The following is a 12,967-nucleotide window of genomic DNA, read 5'->3' on the forward strand; positions in this document are numbered from 1 at the left end:
GGTCTCTTCCATCCAAAATGATTCTGTGATTCTGTATGTTAACTGAAATGGCATATGCATAGAAAAGAAAAGTTATGGAAATGAAAAATATTTTTGTAAAATACAAGCGGAATGGCTGTCAAAGTGACCACATTAATTGTAACACATTACAGCTTGCAAATTCAGATTTGTCCTTCTCATGAGGGATGCCCGACTTGTTACTAATACAAATGTTCAGTAATCTGTTGACTGAGGAAAGCACAAGAAGAAAGACTAGATGTTGCAAACATGATGTTAGTGTAGTGCCTGGTTCATAGACTAAACCTTTTTGTTTCAGTGATGTCACTTAAGATATTAACCATTAGCACTTGCAGGTTCAGGACATTAAATACTAAACTGTTCTGTTGATTTGGCAAGAAGCTAAGATACAGAATTCATGAGCTACTGTGTCTTACATTCAAATACAGTAAAACCTCACTAATTCCCACAGCCAACAATTGATATTGCAAAACTGGAGACCTTCCCTGTTTCTCTGTAGAGACCAAACTGAGTTCGTTCATGAGATCTGACATATGCAAAATAAACGACAGAAATTTTATTTTATATAGGGAAAACATAATCTGACTTTTTCTTAACACTTGCCAATCTGAAAAATTCTGTAATTTGCCAGGTGCTTTTCAGCTATTGGTGAGAATTAGCAAGGTTTGTTTGTACTCTAAATCCATTAAAGGCCAAAGTCTTACCTCATCAGGACTAGGGATAATATTTACACTGACAACCTGATCACAAATAACAGATTCTGAATGTATTCTGTTCAAGCGACTCCTTAGTTCAGCATTCTGGTTGAGAGCCTTAAAATAAAAATTGTACATTTCATTTAAAATTAAAAAGTGAGCATTTAACAGCAAAAACTTTTTAAAAAGTAGCTTTTTCCCAGCAATTTCCTAAGAAATCACAGAACCCCCTTCCGTTTTTAGAGAGGTGCTGATTTTGAGATCCTTTCTAACATGACTTAACCTTTTGATTGGTTTGCCTTCAGAGATCCTCAGGAGGCAGGAGGGACAGACATTCTCCCACAATGTAACTGTGGCATTCTCTCTCAGTTGTTCAGGCAGCTGTTTGGAAGGTATACTGCTGGGTGACGTACATTATGGAATTGGGGAGTGAATGCAGTAAGAAAGAATGAAACTGCAGAACAACAAATGGGAACTAACCACAAAATGCCCAAAGAGGCAATTCTTGGTTTACAACTACACAGCCCTTTCTCAGCCAGGGTTATCAGCACTTAGAGTCTGCTTCCTTTTCAGTAAAAAAAAACATAATTGCTTGTATCACTGGGCGTTTGCCCATCCAGATCAATTGATATATTGGCATGTACTCATCTCAAACTGTTCCATTAGAGTTTCACAAATACTGATAGAATTCAACTGGTGTCTGGTACCTGCTGATTTTTCTCATTTTCAAGGTCCAACCTAGATTATAAATGTGAGTGCATATTGCCTATATATATATCGCCTGTTATCTAGAAAGACTTGTGCAGGATTCTGAAATCCATAAGAAGTATGTTACATACCTAAAACATGAATTGACTCAACCCTAATGCATCCCCAGTACTGGATTATAGAAAAGAACAACAGACAGACATACTGTTCTAGCAGAAAATTACTGTTATAAGAATCTCCTGTTTTCCCATAGTGCAGGCTAAGGAATAGATTGCATGAATGTTCTGAAACAAAGTGGGACCAAAGTAAAATAGGTTATCTTAAACTGTCACTAAACAGTTTAAATTTCCTCATTTTGCTTTGTTCTGAAATGGTCAGGTCATGTTCACAGTTGTCTTATACCAGGAGAGGAAGGTAATGACTAACAGCAGCCTGGCAGAAGTTTCTTAAACTGCTCAAACCTGGTCAGGAGGCTGGTCAAACCTGGCCGTCTGACTAAGGTCAAATTTCCACTCATTGCCCATTAAGTCTATGATGTAATGTGTGACAGTGACTTTTAGACTGACACTGAAGGCCAGGAACAAGAAGAAAACATGATCACCTATTTCATACAAGCTGCTAATAAGTCTCCACAGGTCTTCACTAAATTTGTACTGATAACCAGAAATAGTTACCCTTATCTCTTGTCCTTAACCTTTCTTTATTATAACACACTGTTATCAATCTGCATAACACGATAATGCACCTGTATCTGTGGAAAAGTTCTGCAGTGATTTTAATCTCATAGCAAAAATCTCCAACCAGTAAGAGTGTATGAAATTATACACACATTTGGGTGAAGTTCTGTTGGTCTTTAAACCTCTGCTGACATTTCTTGCAGATGCAGTACTTCACACCAATACATTCTTCAGAGTGAAAGCTTTTATGTTTCCTTGACAATGCATTAAAAAAATTGAGTTATTTTGCAACCTGAGGACTTATTGTCACTCTACCTCTTCATCCTCACTAAAGCCAGTGACAATTTTTCCATTGGCTTAAATGGGAGAGACACTGGACTGTAACAGGTGTATATTTGATAATCCAATTCACCCATGATAATGCTGTAACTCACAATTCCTTTTGCAATTAGAGACACAGACATATGAACAAATCTGAAAATACATAGTCAAAATTTAAAACTTTAAGAACATTAAGAAAACAAGAATATTTCCTTGGCTGTTCTGGAAACGGCTCCAGGAAAGATGATCTAGCATTGTACAAAAATATTCCATCACTTTACTTTGGAAAACCATAACAGATACATGCTTACAAAAACAAATTATATCCTTCACCTTCACATGTCTTCAGGTTAGACCTACATCACAACCGAACTTATGCCATAGTTCTGGTCAGGAACTTGGCTTTTTCTTGGCTCCTTCTACCTCAGGAAATGGCCAAAATACAAAATAAATAGTGCATCTGGCAAGCTAGATGTGCTTGAAATCAAATCAAGACCATACCTGAGAGAGGGACTGTCTGAGGTGTGCTATTTGAGCATTGTGGCCTGTAAGATCCTGCTCGGAAACAATCTGCTTCAGCTTCTCCTTCTCTATAGCTATGCTGTTAAAGGCAGACTTCAAAAGAGAATGCACTAAGCAAAAAGAAGAAAAGAAAACAAATGTTTTCTCATGTGCAAAACTGCACATTGACATCTATTACGATATTTCAGCAATAAAGACAGCGAGTGAGATTTTCATCCCACAGTTATGGAAATTTGAAACAAGGATCTGAACTTCAAGTAATTTACGCCAAATTAAGTACAAACACTTGCAGCTTGAGGCTGTAATGCTCATGCTGTATGTATGTTCACACATATGTCATCCGAGCTTACGCTTCGTAATGAACTTATGGAAAGGTGCATATGTGGAAAATCTGTGTCCAACCTGTCTTGCTTTTTTTTTTTCTTTTCAGAGTAACAAAAAACCCCAGTTCTGCTAAGACTTAATATTGCACTAATAAAGAGGACTACTTGCTTTTCTTGGTCTTTAAACAGGGGTTTGATGTTTTTTAAAATACCAGCCTCACATTTTTCCTATGCTTGTTATATAAGACATAGCAAACTGATAACAAAGCCTTTTGAAAACAGTGGTTTTCAGTCTGTTGGACCATTCATTTATTTGCAATAAAATGGCATTCTTAAAGTACATTCTAGTATTAAGCTCTTTTTCCAGTGTTTCCACTGACTTAGAAAACATTGCACAAAAAATGAATGGCACAACATTATATGTAGCAATGACATTCTGATTCTTCTCTGAGCGGAAACAAAGCATATTACTGAGAAACAGTGTTTGAAAATTCAGTCCTGTATTTACAAGACAGTAGTTCAGAAGACTTCGAAAAGTCTCTTATCAGACGAAGTTCATCTACTGCTATATTCATGACATCCACGGAAAATGTAAGAAGCATATTACCTGTTATCTTTACGTAAGCCACCTGACGATCTAGAAATTCTTACACAATATCATACAATGCAGATAAACTAACTAAGGGAAGGCAATAAAGAAACACACCAGAGAAGCCCAATAAAGTAATGGTTTGACATTTCCAGTTACCTTTTTGTGCCATGAGGCAGAATTCTTCTTGAAGCTTCATGTATTCAGTAGAGCACTCCAGAGGGTCTGTTACATGGCTTGGGGGAGTCTGGAACTCTATGTCTGCACAAAGGTTTGGATTGGACGAATGCAGTCGAACAGGCGACATTGTAGCACTGAAAGGGACCTAAAGAGAGAAGAACAGTGAAGAAGTATTTTATAGGGTGAAACCAACCTTTTGACTCTGTTGAAGAAAAATACAAATTTCTCCTGAAAACAAAAGACTTAGTTGACAATGTGAAGAATGCTGTAAGGGTGAACATGTAACTTTTTACTCTCCTAAATCTCAGCACAGCTGCTGCAGAATTCTCTTGAAATTTTTCGCTGAAACAGATAAAAGAAGGCCTAAATACAGAGCTAACAGCTAATGAAGGAGCATTCCAATTCTAACATTTACAAAAATGGACCATTTCCTAAAGCTGATAACTGGAAAATTGCCCCCTGACAGATGCTGCTTTGTATTTGGACATTTGACAGTACATGTAGTAGGACTGTTAAAATGCCAACACGTAAAGCATGCAAGTTTCTCCACAGATCTAGAAATAGTATATAATAGTATCAAAAATATAATTGAAGTTTTTCAAAACCACTGGTAAATCTTGAGTTGAAACTTTCTGCACTGGCAATTATGAAGAAGTAAAAAGCATATAGTCTTTCTGTATTCTTCTAACTAAACAAATAAACAACAACCAAAAAGAAACAATCAAAACTCCACTTGATTTTCATATGAAGTACATGAACCTTAAATAAATGCAAGGAGGTATGGTTTAGTAAGTTGGAGCAGAGAAATTAGTTTATTACCATTTCCACTTCTCTCTCTCCTTCTATATTTGTCAGGTACTGTGATAAAAATATACACGGAAACCTTTCTAAAGTATACACATATGTATCACATGTAGCAAACAGTTACCTATACACCACTTACGCATTATGTGACTACCACTGTTACACGTGTGATTTGTGTGTGTGAGCATACGCTGTATCTTAATTTTACTATTTATACACATTTGTATAAAAATCAGGCCAAGAAGCCAATTTTCAAATTTAAATGCAAAGGAAAGGCACGCAGAACTACATTAAATCTGATTTAAGTTCATTATATTGATCAGGAATTAATTAATCAATAAATCAAGAACTTCCACGCTGCAGCCCAGTGTAATTATGCAAATATGAAAAATGGGACCAAAATATAAAATGTCCCTCTGAAGCATGATAAAGAGCAGCAGATAACATAAAAAGTCATATTACTAAGAATTTCTATCAACAGATAGGTACTCCACTACCATCAGTATTTGACATTGGTACCTTGTTATTTGATCAGATCAGAAAATGGTTTTATCAGTCCCTTCCTGTAAAGTTGTCATCAGTATATATATCAATACATATATTCCCCAATGAAACCCTCAAAATCCTGTTGGATCTATTCATCACACCTCATTCCATTAATGAGCATATTCTGCAAATGACCATTTTCCATGCTGCTCTTCCTCAATTTCCAGATACATACAGCACATAAAATATGAGTCTAAGGCACCTATTCAGTATAAACTTCCTCTTCTCTCATGTATTTTGATTTCCAGCTACATCAACAAAGTACGTATTTTTTATTGGACCTTATATCAAGACTTCATTAACAGAAGATGTAGAATAAATTCCTTTCATTCATACTGGATATTTACCCCCCTATCTTCTTCACGAGTACCAGACTGCCTCTCTCAACAGCCCAACAAAACTAGGTTAATTAATTAATGTGACTAAATGCAGGTTAATTTCAAATTTCCTTTACAAAACCTTTTCATTTCTTAAATCAGAGAGCATTTTCTCAGAACTTTCTGACTGGGAGCGCCGCAAAGGTTCAATTGCTCCAGGTGGCTCCAAGGGCAGAGCAGGTGGCTACATGATAACCATGTGTGTGGGGAGCATGCACCCAGCCCTCAAGCCCACCCAGAAGGCACGAAAGAAAGCTGATCCTGCTATAATGCCGGAGCTTAAGGGAGAGCCCCTGCAGCCCCACTTGCCTCTGGTGATGGGTGCAGGCTGTCCCGGCTCCACACAGACCAGCAGAGCTGCAGGCAGCCTGCCCACACATGGTGGGGGCTCTTTAATCACTCTGTGATTAACCCAGCTGAAAAGACCTGCTTTAGATCCACCATTTCTGCCTTAAACTTCAGCTGACCAGGCTGAAAAGCAATGTTTCTACAGTGAAGTTTATTGTAGTAATTATAATTTTAAAGTATATACTAGAAACAGCATTTACAAGTTCTACAAATTCTGTCACACTGCTTGCAAGAAACACACATTCACATGACAGAGACAAGTAGCTACTTTGATGACTGCTTTCAATACAAGAACCAAAAATACTAAAAACTGTTGACACATGAACTTTCCTCATATGTATCTTTTCCAAGCTACTTTCTACAACAAATGAAAAAATCCACACTGAACAAACTTTCATTTTCTTGAACAGGCAACAGTCCAAGAAACACTGCCGATGTACTTCTCTTCCCCTTTTTTCCTTTCACTGCTGGGCTTTCTCTCTATATACATGGTGGGTTGATTCTGATTTTATTTCCCATTCTTTTTTGGAATTTTTTTGTTGTTGTTTTGAAGGTTTTTAAAAAAATATTTAGCTTCTTGATGCATCACTCTGGTTTCCTCCATACACACACTTTTCTAGACGTGACCTTAGATGCACCTTGTCCTCACTTCCTGCTTTGTGCCAGGGCCTCGATACCCACTCATCCATCACCTTCAGAATTACATGTTTGCGTAGGAACTGGCTGTTCCTGGTAGGGTGGGTTGCAAGGAAAACCTCCTCTTTCTGCCATGCATTTAACTGATGTAATTCTGTGTCCCTCAGTCTACACACACAGCTTCACTGACTGAGAGACAGAAGCACTTTGCTACGTCAGTCAGAAAGAACGGGCCAGTGCCACAGCCACTGCAAGAGCCGCAGAGTCATTCTAGTGCCTCTAGTTTTCCTCCCTTCTACATTTTTTTCAGTTTCTGCAAGACTTCTCTCAACAGGTCCTTGCTTCAGCTGCGGGTAACACCTCAGCAATTCCCTGGACTCCTCCGGCCTTGCAATCTAAGTCAAACTGGTTTTGCTCCACTTAAGCACTCCATCCTACAGCTCTTGTCAGCGTTGTTTAACTACCGCTGAACCTACTGGTTAGAGTCTCCCACTGACGCTATGTAAACTGAGAAGTGGGTTGATTTCTCTGCTAGGCAAGCAGATGATGAGGTCAGAATATCCATCAATTATTGAGCACAGCATTCAGCGTCAACTGATTACAGGGGACGAAATTTAGATTAGTTAATTTGGGAACTGGGGAAACACTGATTTCTTTCATGCTTTTTAGAAGGGCCTAACACTAACCTTTCAGATAGGAGGAGCTCAAGGTATGTCTGATCTAGGGGATTTTGGCTATGGGCCAGAAATTCTGATACAACCCTGAAATTCTTCAGCCTGGTGAAGACATTCACTCTATTTAAAGCTCCCTTCAATCTTCGGCCACACAAAGTCTTCCCTGTCTAGATGTTGTACTAATCAGTTGATGGATTAGTAATAATGTCTATATAGTGCATTCCTAATAAGTGCTTTCCTGATAAAGCAGTAGATGATGATATGCTTTTGATGCTAATCTGATTTCACAAACAGTGCTTCCCCCTCCCAATTCCCAGCCCCTGTGTTGATTTCATAGCTGCAGATTTTACATCAAAGACTTAAGAGAACTAGCAGAACTAAATACAGACAGTAGAGATAGTAATATGACTTTTTGGGATTATGGAATGTAAACAGAAAGCGTCTCAAATGAAAAGGCTAACCTTACACTACTTAAATAAAAAATCAGGAAATTTTACAATTCCATGGTTGGTTGTAACAAATCTTGGTGCTGCTGTCTTGCTATCGACTGTCATGGGAATCTCTTAATAGAATTTGATAATTTCTTTCCATTTTGTATAATATACAGCAGAGTATGTAGTGCAGGGCCCAAGTCTAACCATCACTTGCTCTTGCATAAAGGAAGGTGGACATGTACCATGTAAACAAGCTTAGACCCACATTTATGGAATTCATTTGTGTCAGGCCGGACCACTTCTAAGAAACTCAGCTGCAGCAAGTGGGTATCGTGGACACTCCAAGAATGCAAGAAACATTTTTCATAAGCTTATTAAACATTCAAGTTACAGAGCTTCCCATCTTTAGAGCTATTCCTTGATTTTTAAATCCACTCACTGTTGTAGCCACTGCAGCTGCTAGTCTCTGCCGGCGTCGTGTTGTGCTGAACTGGCCCTTCGGTGCTGGCCCTTCCTGACAGTGAATGCAAGAAGAGAAGGAAGTAGAAAAGAGAAGGGAAGGGGTGATGGGACACAGGAAGATGAAAGATGATCAGAAAAGGGAGAGGGAGAGTCTTTAAGTGGATTTCAATTTTGTTAACTCTTATGGCCTATACATTCTGAGGACATATCACATGTTTTCAGTTGTGTATGCCAGAGACATAAAAAACCTAGATACTTCACTAAAATTATCTCCAGATGAGTTGGACTGTGGTGCACTCACTAAGACTACCAAAAAAAAAAAAATCTACTAGCATTGCCACTCGGAGTCATAGGGCAATTATGGAACAAGAAAACAAAAAGAATGCTATGGCATGGCAGAAAACACAAAAACCAAACTCCTTCGGGGGGTCGTGTGACCATCTAGAAGATGAATTCTGAAAGAGATCACTTTGCATTCGTGGAAGTGTATGAACTGCAGTCACTGAATATGCATGCATCTCAGTGGTAAAATATACAGTGGCTATGTTATGGTGAGCTTGCTTATGTAAACATTCCTGTGCAAGACTCTAGCATTTTCCATCCTTGAGTCTAGCTGTCCATTTTGTCCTCACACCACTTTGAGTTCCAGCTACTTCTCCTGTACCTTACTGAAGGCTTATCTTCCAAAGCAATGAAAAAACTCAAAGCAGCACAAAGACTAAGTATTCCAACAACTACTTCCATTTCTGTATGCCCAACTTGTGGCCTCATCCTGCTTAATTTCACTTTTATTTCACTTTTAAGAATATTCATCATGATACATTAAAGTCAAGCAACTAATTGCCTAATGCAGAGGAGCTCTACACCTATTATCAAGTCCTATTTAATGTCTAATCAAAATGTCATTATCTTGAAGCCATTATTTTAGAAGACTAGAACAGCCACCTTTCTGCTTTTAGAAAACAATTTTCAATCTTTTTACATTTTTCTTCCCCTATATCTTCACCTATACCCACTCCATTATTTTTAAATCTATACACCTTTTTACTTTTCCTGAAAGCAGCCTGGGCACCCTATAAATAATGGTACCGACTGGATACATGGACACCATGCTGAAGAACAGGAGTTCAATTACAAGCTGAAGTGTCTTGCTCTTGTAACATTCCCACGGATAGGGTCGCTGCACCTGAGAACGTTCATACCCTCCACCCTTTCGCCAATGCTAGTGACAGTGCTGTTGACAATGGAAGTGTTGTCTAATGATCACAGTAAGGGAAGCCTTGATTTGTAACATTTTTTTTAAATTCTCAGACTAAAAAACATGTACATAACCTCTAAATTCTAGAGTACAAACTTTGTTAAAGGAGAGAACACATCATATGCATAAATTAAAGCTCTTTGTGATCTGCAGAAGCATGTCCTGTGAATAAGATTCTGGAAGTACATTCTTGTTTAATTAATAGGGACATACTTAAACATACATATATGTACAGAGAGAGGCAGGCATGCATGACGTAATAAATATAAATATATTTGCAAGGTTATGAATGCAGGTATAGATGATTAAAATGGAAACAATGAACTCTGTAGAACCACACATTCCCCTCAACACAAAAGAGTAAGGTCATAATCTGAGTTATGTTATAAAGAAATACTTATTTAAGGGAAAATGTATAAGCTATCTTTGGGTTTGATTTCATTTCTAAGTTGAAAGCCTCAATAAAGCAAGATGACTTCAGGTTACTCCATATTAGTTCTTTATTAAACTACTCCCCATCCCCCACCCACCCCCCCAAAAACCGCCCCAAAAAACAGAGAAAACTTTTAGCCTTGGAACTTCACAACTCTGAGCTTTTGAGGGAAATTAAATCAGCATTAGTTCATTTTATTGCTTTACAAAAACATTTTCTTTTTTCTTTTGAAGAGTTTTAGATTGTCATAAAAATGACAAATTGGTCTTTTAACCAAAGGGGAAAAAACCCAAACAAATCCTCAGTCTTTCTATAAAAGTATCATTTGCAAAATGAATGAATACAGGTCAACTAACCTGTTGTTGCAGGCTATTTTCCTAAGACTTTAAATAGGCTTTTTAAAAAGAAAATAAACCTCCTTCATAAAAGCAATCTTTCTTCAGAGAAGGTCTATTTATTATTCTAGAGTAAAGGTTTGTCAATTAAGCTGTTAATTCTAAACAATTTATCATTACTAAACCCCCAAACCTGCACACATATACACGCATGCTACACTCAATTCTACTTCACCACTCTAGTCACTGCAATTAGCTGTGTGAGCTAAATTAACTGCATATAGAACTAGTATACCTAATTTGTAAACAGATATTTCTAAGAAACAAAGCAAGCAGCTTTTCTTACAAGAAAATGTATGTTTTAAACACATTATACATCTAGCATTCATATTCCAGAATGTGTTCGTAGGAATACAACAAAAACTTATTAACAGAACACTGGTAAAAAAGTCCAATACAATATCTGCGTGGGAGAAATCTCTCCTTGCATCTTATGCAGCAGATGCTGAGCTAGCAAAGATTACACTTGTGTTCCCCATTTCTCATAAACAAGACACTTTCATATAGAGCTCTCTAATTTTTATGCTCCTCGAAAGAATGGTTCTCAACATCATACTATCAGAGGGTCTTTTGATGGTAGTTATCGAATGCTCATTCTAAAATAAACAGATGCAAGTACTTCACGTGGAATTAATAGTACAACTAGCTTAAAGTTAGTATGTTAGTACTAGCATTATCCCCTAAAACTAATGACATGTATGGAGGCATGGGTAAAGGAAAAGGACCACAGAAGTTCTCTTAGTACCAGATGTCAATGACTTAATAGTGAATTATGAGTAGGCACCATGAATAAGTGATTACAAATTTGACAAAGTGATTCTCAGCAGGGGATTACCCGATAAATAGTTTATGAAGAGTTGGAGTAGTCTTGGAAAAAAGACCTATAAAGGAAGGCAAATGAAGCTAGAGGAAATGACTAACAGAAGAACAAAATGGGACCATAAGCTTAAAAAGTACCTAGGCATGGGAAGATGGGAAGAAATCCATGCTTTAGTGGAATGGCAACATGAGCAAATTAGGAATACCACAATTAATCAGTGAGGCCATGTTCCACAGATCACAGCTTTAGACTATGCATGGGACAGGATAGCTCTTGGAAGAATAAAAAATGCATTGAGCCCATCAAACTAGCCAAATAAAAGAGCAGCTACAAAGGAGTCTTCATCTTCCATCCCATTTAGAATAACTTTATTGTTTGTGTTTCACTACAAATTAATTTTTAAATCAGTTATCAATAACTTAATGCTTTGCTCCGACAAAATAAGTTTTACATTTCCAGCATTAAGCTCGCCAGGATTTAATGCTGACACAGGTTAGGCAGAGTTTGTTATAGTCCCAGAAGTGACAGACCCATGTACAGCAGTGCTATGCACATAAACTCTCTGGAGGAGAACCTGCAAACCAACTGTACTTGAGAATTTTAGGAGCTGAGGTACAACTCCTGCCAAGCCACAAACAGCAGTTTGAGAGTCAGGTGTCAAAATGACAGAAGCCCCGACCTGTGCCACTTTTGCAAAGTGCAGGCAACAAAGGAACAGGTCCTAGATTATCATACTATCATTAACTTTTTGTCATTTTTGAGGAGAGGAATTTCTCTGATTGCGAAAGAAGAATGTGCAGTGTTGACTCTGTCTCTTATAGGAACCAAGCTTGCATACATTTTTATTTGCCTATCTTATTCCGCAGCAGGGAAATCCAGTGATCCTTCGAATGCAGGTAATCAGCCATGACACCACCAAAACTCCAAAATTTGTAAATAAACCTTTTTAATCCTAACAGATGCTTCAGTGTTCAATCTACTGTGATTTATCTAGTATAATAGAAAGTAAGAAAAATCACCTAAAACAGTTGCATTGAGAAAGCCAATGCAACTGCAACTTCTTCTTTCCTTAAGATTATTAATCTTAAATGAGTCACAGAGAGCTCCTCACTGTGCCCCTGAGTCACAGAAAACTCCTTCCTGTGCCTCTAGGGGACATATTAAAGGATTTCAAAGTCTGCATGAACTTCAATGAATTTAAATGGTTCGAAAGTTGCTGACTTGTATTTATTCTATAGCAGACACCACAGTAGTGACTGTTAGCTCCTGAAGACAGCTGGATATAGCCTTCATTACCAGTTGCTCAATTATAAAAAAAATTAGGTTTTGGATTAGGCCTCAAACCACAGAACTACTTCTGACAAAACACAGTAAGACACCTGGGATCTAGCAGCAATACAACTATATTCTGCTTATTTCTGTGCTTTAACTTTTCAGCTCTAAGGCAGGTTGGAGTAAATTCTTTCTTCACATAATTTTTTCTTCAGTTTGTTCCCATACTAGCCTTTTTGATAAAAGAAGGTTTGTGAAAATACTTGTCATTGCTAACATTCCTAGCATAGGTCTTCACAAAGACAACTCGTGCATTTAGTATTTCATTCATGTTTTCTGTTTTTACCTTGATGTCACCAGCTTAAGTGCCCTTCTTGGCAAGTCTGAGAGAGAACATTAGTATCACTGTGTGCTGCATGCACACTGCCTTTTTTGCATCTTAATTGACTCGTACTGAGATCCTCCTTCTTTCCCT

General features: G+C 37.7%; 1 protein-coding gene across 1 annotated transcript in view; it reads right to left on the reverse strand.

Moving 5' to 3' along the window:
- Nucleotides 1-722: 722 nt before the first annotated feature.
- LOC104495163 (oxysterol-binding protein-related protein 6-like) overlaps nucleotides 723-12,967 on the reverse strand; it is a gene marked incomplete at both ends in the record, with an annotated part of 22,547 nt that continues 10,302 nt past the window's right edge. The window contains 4 exons of the mRNA XM_010138099.1: nucleotides 723-830; nucleotides 2,921-3,051; nucleotides 4,013-4,178; nucleotides 8,292-8,366. Coding sequence (XP_010136401.1) covers nucleotides 723-830; nucleotides 2,921-3,051; nucleotides 4,013-4,178; nucleotides 8,292-8,366 — 480 coding nt within the window. The remainder of the gene's footprint in view (nucleotides 831-2,920; nucleotides 3,052-4,012; nucleotides 4,179-8,291; nucleotides 8,367-12,967) is intronic.

The sequence above is a fragment of the Buceros rhinoceros genome, unplaced genomic scaffold (genome assembly GCF_000710305.1).
Source record: "Buceros rhinoceros silvestris isolate BGI_N320 unplaced genomic scaffold, ASM71030v1 scaffold18876, whole genome shotgun sequence".
Lineage (NCBI taxonomy): Eukaryota > Metazoa > Chordata > Aves > Bucerotiformes > Bucerotidae > Buceros > Buceros rhinoceros.